General features: G+C 39.7%; 1 protein-coding gene across 3 annotated transcripts in view; it reads right to left on the reverse strand.

The window, feature by feature from the left end:
* Positions 1 to 725: 725 nt before the first annotated feature.
* Positions 726 to 13,335, reverse strand: part of SENP2 (SUMO specific peptidase 2) — a 31,852-nt gene continuing 19,242 nt past the window's right edge. For 2 of the 3 annotated variants that reach the window (XM_041731880.1, XM_041731882.1), the window contains 7 exons: positions 12,584 to 12,760; positions 11,148 to 11,279; positions 9,722 to 9,925; positions 9,099 to 9,178; positions 5,832 to 5,916; positions 3,909 to 4,004; positions 726 to 2,009 (listed from right to left, as the gene is read on the reverse strand). In XM_041731880.1, coding sequence (XP_041587814.1) covers positions 1,947 to 2,009; positions 3,909 to 4,004; positions 5,832 to 5,916; positions 9,099 to 9,178; positions 9,722 to 9,925; positions 11,148 to 11,279; positions 12,584 to 12,760 — 837 coding nt within the window. In that variant the 3' untranslated portion in view covers positions 726 to 1,946. The remainder of the gene's footprint in view (positions 2,010 to 3,908; positions 4,005 to 5,831; positions 5,917 to 9,098; positions 9,179 to 9,721; positions 9,926 to 11,147; positions 11,280 to 12,583; positions 12,761 to 13,335) is intronic. The other variant, XM_041731881.1, reaches the window with a different exon arrangement.

Here is a 13,335-nt window from a genome sequence, read left to right on the forward strand (position 1 = left end):
GGGAGAAGCAGGCTCCATGCAGGGAGCTGACGTGGGACTCGATCCCGGCCTCCAGGGTCACGCCCCGGGCCGAAGGCGGCGCTAAGCCGCTGAGCCGCGCCGCCTGCCCCGTCACTGGTTTTAATGTCGACAATTGGCTACCGACAGGCTCAGCTGTGGATTTCATCGCCCGACTGCTTTCCGCATAAGCTGCTTAGCTCTAAGAATTCCATTACCAACAGTTTGCACCGAGACCTGCAGTCCCTGGAGAAGCGTGGCCGGGGGTAGCTCCCCAATTCAGGAGCTGGGGGAACCGGCCGGGTCTGAGCAGTCGCCCCGCGGGCCGGGGATCCCGAAGGGCTGACGAGGAGAGGGCACCGCGGGGAGGCTCAGCCAACGCCGCTTCGGGAGGCCCCCACACGCCCGCACCCCAGCATCCCGGCTGGGGCAGGATGCAGACGCCGCTCCTCCAGGGCTCCGGGGACTAGACCGTCAGCTGAACCCCGGGGGCCGGGGGGACCCGGGGGGCCCAGGATCCCGGCGCACTGCCGCCAGCGGCCTAAGCTCGAGGGCGTCGCGGCCGAGCGGCGCATCCAGGAGCCCAGCTCGGGACCCGCCCCGGGGGAACCGGCTCCGACGGCGGCAGACTCGAGGCTTGGCTCTCCGGCCCGACCCTGCGGTCGCGCGGGGCAGGTTGGGGCGCTCTGAGGGAGGGAGGTCAGGAAGCACTGGGGCATACGCTCTGCAGGTTTGCCAGACGGCCTTTATTATGTCGGAAAAGCAACACTAGGCACTAGATCTTGCAAAATATGTTCTGACCGACTCTAAACTTTCCGAAATTAAAAATGTGTAACCACTGTAAAGTTTTTCGTGAACAAAAAAGTTAAATACAAATTTTCATATGCAAAATAGATTATTGTATAACTGGCAGCCTCAGAGCCATGTACTAAATTTTCTTCCAAATTTCAGTGGGGATGGAATGGGGGGGATGTAAATCCTAATGAGTACAAAACTTAATTTCGGCTTTATACATAGAAAAAAAAAAAAACTTTGAGGAAAAATAGCTTTTACGTTGAATGGTATCATCTGAAATCAGCAGCCCAGGCCAGCCCTGACAACTCTTAAAGTTTAGACGCAACCAGATCTGGGATGAAAATGAAGATGTAGGGTTTACAGTTACTTCAAATCCAGTTTCAAGAGTAGCCAAGTCACCTCATTTCCAGAAAGAGCAGTCTCCCGGATGACCACTACGCTCCTCTGAAGACACCTGGAGAGCCAGAGTTCCTGGGCGGCAGTTCCACGTTGCCGGGGCCCATGCCAACGCTGTGGTGTCCGACTTCCTCAGAAAGGCAACCGGGCCCCCCACTGCGGCGCTTCTGGCATTTGCAAGCCCCCAAAACCAGATCTCCAGCTTCCAGCCGGCAGCCTCTGCTCCAGCCTCAGAGAAGTGAATTACCACCGCCTTCCTCCCCCCACTGATTGCCCTCCTGGTCTTCAGCTGGGAGCGGAGCCTGACTGATATTCCTTTCAAAAATAAATAGTTCGAACAGGTAATTCAGAGTTAACTGTAAGAGCAGCAGCAGACAGCCACTGCCCGTTATGTTTGCAAATGAGTGAGCGAATGAACACGTGAACAAACACACAAAAAACAAATTGTAGAATAAATCCTGCATTTCCCACATTCATAGGGAAAAAAAAATCTTTAAAAAAAAAAGTATGAATTAGCGTTTGTTCTTGTGTGGGTTGAACGATCCAGGCTGCGAGCAGGCACAGGCTCGCGCACGGCCGCGCAGAAGCCCCACATCACGTGGGGCCGGGGCAGGAGCGCCGGGCGCGAGCTGCGGCTCAGTGCCTGCGAGACCAGAGCTGATGCAGGGACTTTTGAACCCACGATGCATGAGGTATATGGAAACATCCGTCCTCCGTGACAGGACCACCAGCAGCTCGAGGGACTGGGCGGGGCCTCCTCACAGCAACTGCTGATGAAGGATCTCCCACACCATCTTCTTCCGGAAAAGAGGCATCTGGTGCTGCAGGGGGTCCACAAACAACACACCATATGTTACACAGTGTCAACAACCCTTAGGTGTAATCCTCTAAATAAACTATGTCCTTTATATAAGCCTTGACTCTCTTATGTCATGATTCAGACTTAAAAGCCATAGATAAGGAGGTTATAATGTTATTGTTATATTGTATGTGTCACAAGCGTTTTTACAGGTTAAGGAAAACCAAAGCAGGTTGCAGAATTATACAAGGGAATCCCTCAACTACCTTGTAACACAAAGACATGAACCAAAATGGAAACACCCAAGTGGTAGCATAACACAAAACTCTTCTACTTACATCTATTTTCAGAACATTCAAAAATGAACATATTTTGCTGTCTTTGAGAAAAACATGAACTCTATTTAAATAAAGGAAAATAACATTCAAAAATTTGTTTTACCAAATGTACACTGCCAATTCTGTTCAAATGGCAACTTCTGCCCTTCAAATCTCATGTCAGTAGATTGAAAGAGCAAATAACTCGTTATTTAGAAGCATCAAAGAATGAAACAGCTTTGCTTAATATATTATTCTGCTTTACGATAATCACGACAGCCAATTTTCAAAGCAACACACGAAACAAATCCAAAATTAGCTGTAACTCAACGAGTTCTCTCTCTCTCTCTTTTTTTTAACTAGTTCTCTTTTTGATGAAATCAGAAGTTCACACCCTTGAGGTACTCCTGGCATCTCATTATAATAAGATAGATATACCACTTTGCTATCAACTAGTGATCTCCTACCTAGAGGGGCCTAAAAAGTCGTAACATATGAATATGTAAGTTATTTTAAATAGCTCAAAACATGTAGTAAAAAAAAAAAAACCACACATTTATTCTTAGTAAAACTAATGAAATTAACCAATACCAAGTGCCTTTATTTTAGACTAGAATTATAGTTCAGCATGGGAGACCTCGTTACTTCATGTTGCTTCAAAAGCTTGGAATATAGTTATTAGTCTTATTTGATAAGTACAATTTGGTGGACAGTATCTGTTCAAGTGAGGCCTGTTTAAGAAAAATATTTTTTAATTTAATTAATTAATTAATTAATTTGATAGAGACAGCATGCACACATGAGCAGGGAGGAGTAGGAGACGCAGGACTCAATCTCAGGACCCTGAGATCATAACCTGAGCTGAAAGCACACATTTAACTGAATGAACCATCCAGGCGCCCCAGAAAAATATATTTTAAAGTGGGTTGTGGGGCAGCCTGGGTGTGATCCTGGAGACCCGGGATCGAGTCCCACATTGGGCTCCCTGCGTGGAGCCTGCTTCTCCCTCTGCCTGTGCCTCTGCCTCTCTCTCACTCTCGCTCTGTGTCTCTCATGAACGAATAAATAAAATCTTTTTTTAAAAAATTAAAAAGAAAAATAAATAAAGGGGGTTGTCCTCAGTTATAAAAAGGCTGAGAATCCACTATTACAAACATAAATTCTCAAGAGTTCCAACGCACTCAAATTCCCACTCAAATACAGTCCTGGAGAACTCTAAGTAGACAGCACAGAAGGGAAAGGCAGCACTTGCAGCTAGAGCTCAGACCTGTGGCTTAACTTCTTGCAAGGCCTGATCTCCCCAGGCTATTACATACTCTTACAGGCCTCCTCCTTTGTCCAGAAATACTCAGGAGCCAGTGAACACTGGAGTTTGGAGATGTGCAAATGGGCTCCCTAGTCACTAAAGAGGAGGAGCAACCTAAGGGCAGATGCAGGGACAAGCCCTGATCCTGGCGGAGTGAAGCCACAGCCGAGGGTCACAGCAGTAATAATGGCACCACAGCTACCCTCCAATGGCCTTACTGTGTGCCAGGCACTGGGAACACGCTCCATGTCTATCTTGTTCACTGCCAAGTAAGTGGGTGAGGAGGGGCTTCACTCACCTGAGTAAATGTGATAGGTTTGTCCCTAGAGATATAATCTGCATATTTACAAGTAAACATTCCACAATCACTCCCATTCAACTGTTGAGGAATCTCCTAAAATTACAAAAAAAAAAAAAAAAAGAGGGGAGAAAGGGATAAAATGTCATCAAATACAAACTCCTTTGAGTTCTTATAAATATTACCATGGATGAACAATATCTTAAAGGTACATGTTAAAGGTACACAAACACAGTCTTTATGCGGTATAAGAACCCTACCCATGACATGGAGTATGTGACCCCCACAGAAAATATTTTTCAGAAAGAAAAAGAAAAGTGAGAATTCCCTGTCTCCTCTCATATTGGGAAACCAAACTGGAAGAAAGTTTATTAGTTAAGTAACAGGAATTCTAGTCAGAATGGGTTCAGAAGCATTTTATAAATTTTAAAAAGGGCTAAGTGTGGCTCAATCAGAAACAGGCTTACAATACAACTAACCTATTTCCATAATGCAGGGTTTAGCTTCTCTTCTGGAGGCAGCAAAATAAGACCACAACTTTCAACCCCCACAGCTACAAGCAGGAGAAAGAAAAAAGCCTCTTGATAGGCTTTAACTAATCAGGATCTTGCTTTGATGGCTCAATTCTGTGCTGAGGCAAAAGCATAGCTTACTGCAAGCAGTGCTAAAGGCATCATAAACCGATCCCCATGAGCTAAATTCACACATTGCCCAGGCCTCTGGGGCCCTAATGTTGGCCAGCCCCAAACACACTTTGGCTGTTGGCTCTCTGGAGCACAAGATAGTAAGAATAAAAGACAGTCTGAATCCCCTGCTGGAAAACACTCTAGAGGACAATAGTTCAATTTTTATTCAAAGAAACACACATGATTATTGTAAAAAAAAGAGAAAAGATTGTTTGAACATGCACAACACCCACACCTATGGTAGGTAGCTTGAACTTTTCTCCTGAGCATAGCATCTCTCAGTATGGAGACAGCTACAGACTCCAATGTACAAAGGAAGAAAATTTGTTTTCTTTGTTACATCCCCACACCAGAACACTGTATATTCATCCTAACAGACTCCTCTTGGTTCTGTGCTCTCCTCAGGAAATCTCAAAACTTAACCTTCTAATTATTCAACTTAGGAAAATCTCTTGGGTAAAGATAGGTGGGCCATTACACACGGGTGAGGGCTGAGACTGAAATAGCTTACTTTAAAAAGGAAGCCATTAGGACTCAAAAATGTATGCATTCACAAGCCCTAAGAGAAGTGCCTTCTCAGCATTCAAATCTGGCAAGTAAAATACAAAACATGTTCACAAAGAGCATATTTGTCTCTTGAGGACCTGTGGCATGAGACCCTTAAGACCTAAAGAAACAAAATTCCCAGATAAGTAACAAGAACTTTAAATTTTTATTAGCACCAACCAAGAAAAATAGCTGACTTGAGTTTATTAGCTTTTTTGAGAAACATACTAGCATATAGTTAACATTTATAATTTATTTTTTTAAGGATTTATTTGAAAGAGAGACTGTGTGTGCGTGTGTGCGCACACACACACACACACACACATGCGCGCGCGCGCAAACAGGAAGAGGGGCAGAGGGGACAGAGAATCTTCAAGCAGATGCCCTGCTGGGTGTGATGCCGGATGCAGAGTCGATCTCACAACCCTGAGATCATGACCTGAGCCAAAATCAGAGTCGGATGCTTAACTGACTAAGCCACCCAGGTGCCCCAACATTCATGTTTAAATAAGAAATAAAGACTAGGTAGCAGATACCTTGATTAAATGAATTTCTAAAGATTTAGAAATAGATAATTCTTAAGACCAGCTTATGCATGCCTAAGGATAAGTAAGGGGAGGGAGGAAGCCAAGTCTACATAATATGTCACAGTCAGTAAATGCAACAAAACACTCCAAATATCATCACTTACATGTGGCTTCATGCTGTAGTGGGTCCACTCTAAAAGATTCAGATCAATATTTCTTTTGGTCTTACTTTCATCCTGTAAATACTGACTAAAAAAACAACAAAGAAAGAATATATTGATGAATCCCTGTGGAGACTTACCATTATGATTACAAAGGACATTACAAAGGACATTACAAAGGATGTTTAACAGGCAGGCTATTCTCAAATCCATCTCTATTAGCTTTTTAAAAAAACATGATTGCTTTTGATCTTTATTTTTTTTTCCTGCTTACAAAAACTGTACATGCCTGAGAAAATTAAAATTTGTAAAATATAAAATGCAAAAGACCTCATAATAGCCACTCAGAATAACTATTAATATTTTACTGTGATTTCTTCTAGTTCTCCACTCCTTACACATAATTTAAAAACATACACTTGGGATCCCTGGGTGGCGCAGCGGTTTGGCGCCTGCCTTGGCCCAGGGCAAGATCCTGGAGACCTGGGATCGAATTCCACATCAGGCTCCCGGTGCATGGAGCCTGCTTCTCCCTCTGCCTGTGTCTCTGCCTCTCTCTCTCTCTCTCTCTCTCTCTCTCTCTGTGACTATCATAAATAAATAAAAATCAAAAAAAAATTTAAAATAAAAACATACACTTTATTCTATTTTTAAAAGTACTTCATTTTACAACTTGCTTTTTCCCAGTTAAAAATAGATATAAAATGTGGAGCAATGTGTGAAATGGGTAAGAGATGAAGAGCACACTTACCATGATGCACACTGATACATAATGTTCTATAATGGCTGAATCATTATACTGATATATTGTACACCTGAAGCTAATGTAACACTGTATGTTAACTGTACTGGAAGTTAAAAAAAAAAAAAAAAGATCTAAAACAGAAAATACACTGGTGCCTGGGTGGTTCAGTTGGGTAAGTGTCTGCCTTCGGCTCAGGTCATGATCCCAGGGTTCTGGGATTGAGTCCCATATCAGGCTCCCCACAGGGAGCCTGCTTCTCCCTCTGCCTTTGTCTCTACTTCTCTCTCTGTGTCTCTCATAAATAAATAAATAAAATATTTTATAAATAAATAAATAATAAAAATAAAATAAAACAAAGTTCCTATAGTTGTGGTGAGTACAGCATAACTAGAGAGTAGTCAAATTACTAATTTACATATCTGAAACTAATGTAACATTGTGTATCAACCATACTTCAATTAAAAATTAAAATAGAGGGCAGCCTGGGTGGCTCAGTGGTTTAGCGCCACCTTCAGCCCAGAGCGTGATCCTGGAGCCCCGGGATCAAGTCCCGCATTGGGTTCCCTGCGTGGAGCCTGCTTCTCCCTCTGCCTGTGTCTCCGCCTCTCTCTATCTCTCTCTGTATCTTATGAATAAAAAAATAAAATCTTAAAAAAAAAAATTAAAATAGAAAACAATTATAAAACAAGGCAACTGGCCTAGACAAAAAAAAAAAAAGAAAGCCTCTGCCATGAAAAATGAAAAAAGGAAGACTATTCTAAATTATTCTAAAGAGACATTAAATCCACATGAACCCTGACTGACTGCCTTCCTAGATGAAGGAAAAAACTATAAAATATACCTGAGGAAATTAGAACATGAACCAAAGTTACAAGTTACAATATGACTGATGGCTAGTTTTTCTTTAAAAAAAAAAAAAATTCTTTGAGAGAAAGGGAAAGGAAGAGAAAGAATCTCAAGAAGACTCTCAGTTGAGTGCAGAGCTCAACATGGGGCTGGATCCTATGACCCTGAGATCATGACCTGAGCCGAAACCAAGTCAGACACCAACCAACTGAGCCACTAAGGTGCCCCCCTTGGCTGATTTTCTTAAGTGTGATAAGGACTTACATAAGGGGGCCATAAGTAATATATACTTAAGTATTAAGAGTAATTTAATTTTATTCAGGTCTTCTGAGGGTTCTCAAATTTAAGCCAGGCATCTCCATTCTCATCCTACCCTGCATATAAAGGAAACCAGCATCAGTGAAGCCAGAACTTACACTCTCAGTGGGAGCAATATCATCGTCCCCAGGGGGTGGAAATTCATTCTTGGAAGGCAAGAATCCTAGATGTTTCAAAAAGGTTTGTAGCCCTCTAAACCCAACAAATAAAAAGTCTTATTCCTTAGCATTATTTTCTCTTGTCATGGAGAAATTAAATTTTTCTCTGGGGGTGGGGAGGTAATGATGCAAAAAAAAGTCAAGAAAAGCTGAACTGGGAACATCAGGAAAGGAAGTGGGCCTTAGATACCCATGGAGAGAGAGAGGAAGAAAGAAAGAAAAAAGAGTCAGTGTGACAGAAGTATGATTTTTGTGTATTCTTACACTTTGCTGTGTGATTTCAGTAATAATAGTGATTTTAGTGAAATATGTATGTGTATGTGCACATGTATGGATGTGTACACATTTCACATACATCTTAAACGGAAAACACTAGGAGGAAATAACTGCTTTAATAAACAATCTGGTGTATCTTATGATTTTTTTTAAACTTTCTTCTCTTTAAACTTTCTATTCAAGATAAATACCTGTAAAAAAGAATCTTTTACACTAAAATAGTACTGAGAAAGAGAGAATGGAACTAATTGTTGTTAATAAGTTTTCTTGTCATTCATTTAAAAGGTTCATATCCTTATAAAACTTATTCAAGTATCCTTACTAAAATTAAAAACGAGAACTCCCATTTGTTTCCAGTGAGCAGAGAGACTGCTCTTACTGAACTGCTTCCTCACTGTGAAATTCATATCACCACTTTACACAGCTCAGTTAAGCAGCTATGCTTGAAAGGCAGGTTTCTAGCAATTACTATTTGAAATATTGCCTATAAAGCATATATGCTTTAACTTAAAAGTTACCTCTTGGTTCTGAGATGAACCCAACTCTCTTGGAAAGCATAGAGACATGAGTGGGTTGAAGAATTCAAGGATAAGACTCCCTAGCTAACAGTTCTTTAAAACATTCAGAATAATGTATCAATCCCAAAGAATCCTAATTCAAATTACAGCATCCTATTAAGACATATTTTACAATTACAGTGCATGACAAACTTGTTTCCAGTGATGCTACTAAATAAAAGTGCTGGTTAAGATCAAATATTAGGTTCTTTATTGAGAAGATGAGTTCAAGTCAATTCCTGAACAACTAGAAGGACATTCACTAAACATTACACTACCATCCACCAGAGCCTTCTAGGCTTAGATAGAAGACAGATCACCTAACAAGGGCACAATGATGCAGCAGTGAAGTTTTTCAGCCTTTACTTACAGGAGAATCTCACAGATCCTGTGGCCCTTTTGTCCCATAGAATCCAGATATTTAAGACACCTTTTTCTTAGGTCTATCACCTGTAATGGAAAAACATAACATCCAGAAACATCTTAACAGGAGAATATTATTTCTAAAAGGAAAAGCAACTTTTAAAAAGTCAATACATGTACCAACATAAATGGATTTCTAAGACACATTTCTTCTAAAATATCACAGGTAATATGAGCTTCATTTCTGTAAAAGTATGTACTTCTAGTCCTGGAGAAAAGCCTAGAAACTTACTCACCAAAACATTAGTGATCCTCTCAAAGTGATGAGCTTTTTTGGTTTTGTTTTTTAGTTTGTATCATACTTTACTCTTCTATAATAAATCTGTACCATCTTGTAAACAAAACTAAGGAAATCAAATAAAGAATTCATATGTGTACTAAAACTCTTTTCCTGTTTTCCTGTATGCCATCTAGCTTTCTAAGTTGTTCAACTCAAGAGCCAAGAAGCGACTCTACAGAGTACACCTTTATATGTACTACTGGGCTTTTAACTGGACAGAAAAAGGTAGGCTTCATTATTCAAGAAAACAGCCATTATACAGACTCCAACAATTAACCCTCTCAACTCACCACGAGGCTCCAATGTACCTTCCGATGAATAGGAACCAGAATAAGTTCTTGTTCAAAGAGATTGACCCCTTTGGTCCATCTTTTCACTGCTTGGTAACCACCCGACTTTAATTTGGGATAGAAAAAGGTACTGAATGCATGAAGTGCTGGATACCCTTGTTTTTTGTTTCTTTCCACCAGAAGATTCATATAAAAATTAATGACCTGTAATACCAAGGGAGTAAACGTCAGAACATGGCAAGTACATTACCACAACTAAATTTCTACCTATCTGAATTAGAAGGTAAGGAGCTTCAGGAAAGGAAGGTACTAGAGAGGGGGATGAAAGGACTGTTTATGGCAGGATATGGAAAATAAAGGATAATCAGGGCAAAATGCAAGGAATTAAGGAGTGAAACTGTACTTTTGAAGCATGTGAGCAAAAGAGCCAAGAGAAGAAACTCAAGGAAAAAGTCTGCAATAATGAAAAGGTGTATGTAACTATATCACATGAAAAAAATATACAGAAATATTAACTAGAGTTTTATTACTTATAAATTTTACCATGTATAAAAAATATTAACTGGAAAAAATATACTTGAACATTAATATTTTATTTTTGAGTGGTGACACTTCAGAATATTTTTCTTTTACTTTTCCTGTACCTTCAAATTTTCTATCATAAATATATGACATTCATAATATAAAACAAAAATACTAGTTTTATATGAATGTGTTTATACATCATCCATCTGGGGAGGGGAGGGGAAAGGAAGACAAAGGGGAAAATGCAAGGACTTTGGAGAGTTAAGGAAAGGACCAGCGAGAACATGTGCAAGAACTCAGAGCTAGTTTTAGCTAAATATATAAAGATACGAGATGACAATTAGGCAAATTTTTACCATTATCACTCAAAGAAAAAGACACATTTTTACATATACATGTATGTATAGTGATCAGTCTATCCCTTTATTATTGAAAAAAATAAAATGGCTCTTATAAGAATTCGTCTAAAATAAAGTATCACTTGCTGCTTCCTTCTCATCAGCTACACCTAAGGTTCATAAAAATGTCACTGAAGAGGTGCCTGCCTGGCTGAGTCAGTAGAGTATGTGACTCCTGATCTTGGGGTCGTGAGTACAAACACCATGTTGGGCGTAGAACTTACTTTAAAAAAAAAGAATAAATCTGTAAAAAAAAAAATCACTGAAGACTCCTCATAAATGAAGTGGTGGATGAAACAAAGAACTGATGCAGAAAAGTGAAACATGACTAATTAAAGACAGCAAAGAATCGCAACTGACCACTGTTTATGGTTTGAGATATTTCTGTTTTAGATGAAACTAAGAGCTGCTTTCCCAACCCCTTATAATTAGGTAGAGATCACTCTGGTTATAGACAGTAAATGGTTAAGCACAGTGATAGAATGGGAACAAAAAGAACTTACTTCATCATTGAGCCAGTGATAGTTCTTCAAGGTCTGGATATCACCTCGAGTGATTCGCAACTTGAAAGCACTACTTAGGATTTCATCTTGTGGGCCATGACCTAGGGCATTACTGATTTCCCTTTCCATGTCCTGAATTAGAAAGTCCAGAGGTTGTATTTTAAATAGAACCAGAATCAGATTTCAAGAGTCTGAGGCTAAAACAAACTTTTCATCTCTAAAATACAGAGCAGTCTAATGGTTAAAAAAAAAAAAAGTTAGTTCAACTACTGGCTTCTGGAAACAATAATTTGGTAATAATATTTACATTTAAAGTATAATTTCAACTATCCCATTACCATTTATTGAGCACTATGAGCCAAACATAGTACCAGATCCTTGAAGCACATCATTAATCCTTGCTTGTGCTGAAAGTATTATCACCATTTTACAGAAGAGGTGAACCTCAGAGAATTTACGTTATATGCTCAAAGTCAGACAGTTATTAAAAGGAAGAGCCCAGCCTGGAACCCAGGAGTGTCTAACTCTAGCCTTTGCTCCTTTCACAATATTCTTAAAGTATTTCCACACTTTCCTTATTTACCTATTAAACTTTTATTTTAAAACATCAATGTAATAGAATTAGGACCCCTAAGAGATGATACTATACAGTTTGGACATGAAGGGAATAAACAAACAGGGAGAAGCTGGAAAATGGAAGCAAGGTCTACCAACTGGTTCTTCATTGAATAGATGACTTCATGACTCTGAAGAATTATGCAGATAAATGCATATCATATTTAAGCCACTGAGATTGAATCTATAAACTCAATAGAAATTAGTTTCATTCAAGTATTTTAAATCTTGCTTCCTCCACTGCACACAACTGTGCCGTTTTATGACACTCCACTTGCATGTCCAATATATAGTAAGTGCTCACTGCACAGGACTACATAGGACCACCACCTACTAACAAAAATTGGAAAAGGAACCAACATACAGGCTCACCTTTAAAATGAGAATTTTTAACTACCTTCATTTCTTTGGCTTTTCAAATAAATTTTTACTATTTTCAAATGCAATTATCAATGAAAGGGACATTTTAGTAAACAATAATCACTTTTAAGAAATGCAATGAACTCATTCCTAATGCGAAACTCATAGTATGTAACCCAAAATATTTGAAGAAAATATACAAAGAACCCATAATGTCCCAATATATGTGACAAATATGTCTACTCACATTTGCTGAACTAATGTTCTGATCCCTTAGGCTACCTTCACAGATCACTAGTGATCAATGTAGCCAGTGACTAGATAGCCCTTGGACCTGATATCTTTCATACACTCATCCCTAGGCTGGAGAAACTCCTCAAAACAAAACATGTGTTCAAGTCTTGATAACTGAGGTTATTTAAAGATATGTCTCTTATTCTGATCAACACAAGAAATAATACCTCTGTAAGTTCAAGAAGATCATCCATCCTTTTATCCCTCTCTTTGCCTGAGCAATGTTTTTCTTTTGTCTCAAGTATTGACATTTTCCTCCTGAGTAAGCCATTGCTCCCACTGCCCAGGCGGAGTCGGGCTGACACCTCTTCGGATAGGTCAGGTTCCAGCTGGTGTCCCCTCCTCTGATCAAAAAAGTTTCTATATTCTATTGGCATGTTTGATATTTACACATATAAACATATATCACACATGAAACATAAAACAGTGCCATTATCCTGAAAGGAGAGAATTAGCAATCTCCCAAATAAGTAAAGGAGATTTCGCATATCTGTCTGTCCCTGAGAGAGGGAGCAAAAAAATGCTCAAGACCTAAGGCTCACAGGACACCTCAATTACAAACCGTGAAGAACACTTGTCACTTTCCCTATAGGCAGCAAGAAGAGTATTTTCAGTTCTCTTAAGCCAATGAAAAACATGATGGTTACAAGACTTTTTGAAATGTTTTTTAAAAAGCAAAACATAAAAAAAAAAAGCAAAACATATGACCCATAATCCCATCACTCAGAATAAAGCATTATCATCCTTAGAATAAGTAAACTTGCTCTATTTCATTTTTAAAAATTATATACTACAGAAAAATTTACAGACCACTTAATTTTTGTAAAATTAATACCTATGTAAGCGCCATTTGGGATAGCAAATAGACCTCTGCCAGCATTCCAGAAACTCTGACAATATTCATCCTTATTGTGACCCT

The sequence above is a fragment of the Vulpes lagopus genome, chromosome 17 (genome assembly GCF_018345385.1).
Source record: "Vulpes lagopus strain Blue_001 chromosome 17, ASM1834538v1, whole genome shotgun sequence".
In the NCBI taxonomy this organism is placed as follows: Eukaryota; Metazoa; Chordata; class Mammalia; order Carnivora; family Canidae; genus Vulpes; species Vulpes lagopus.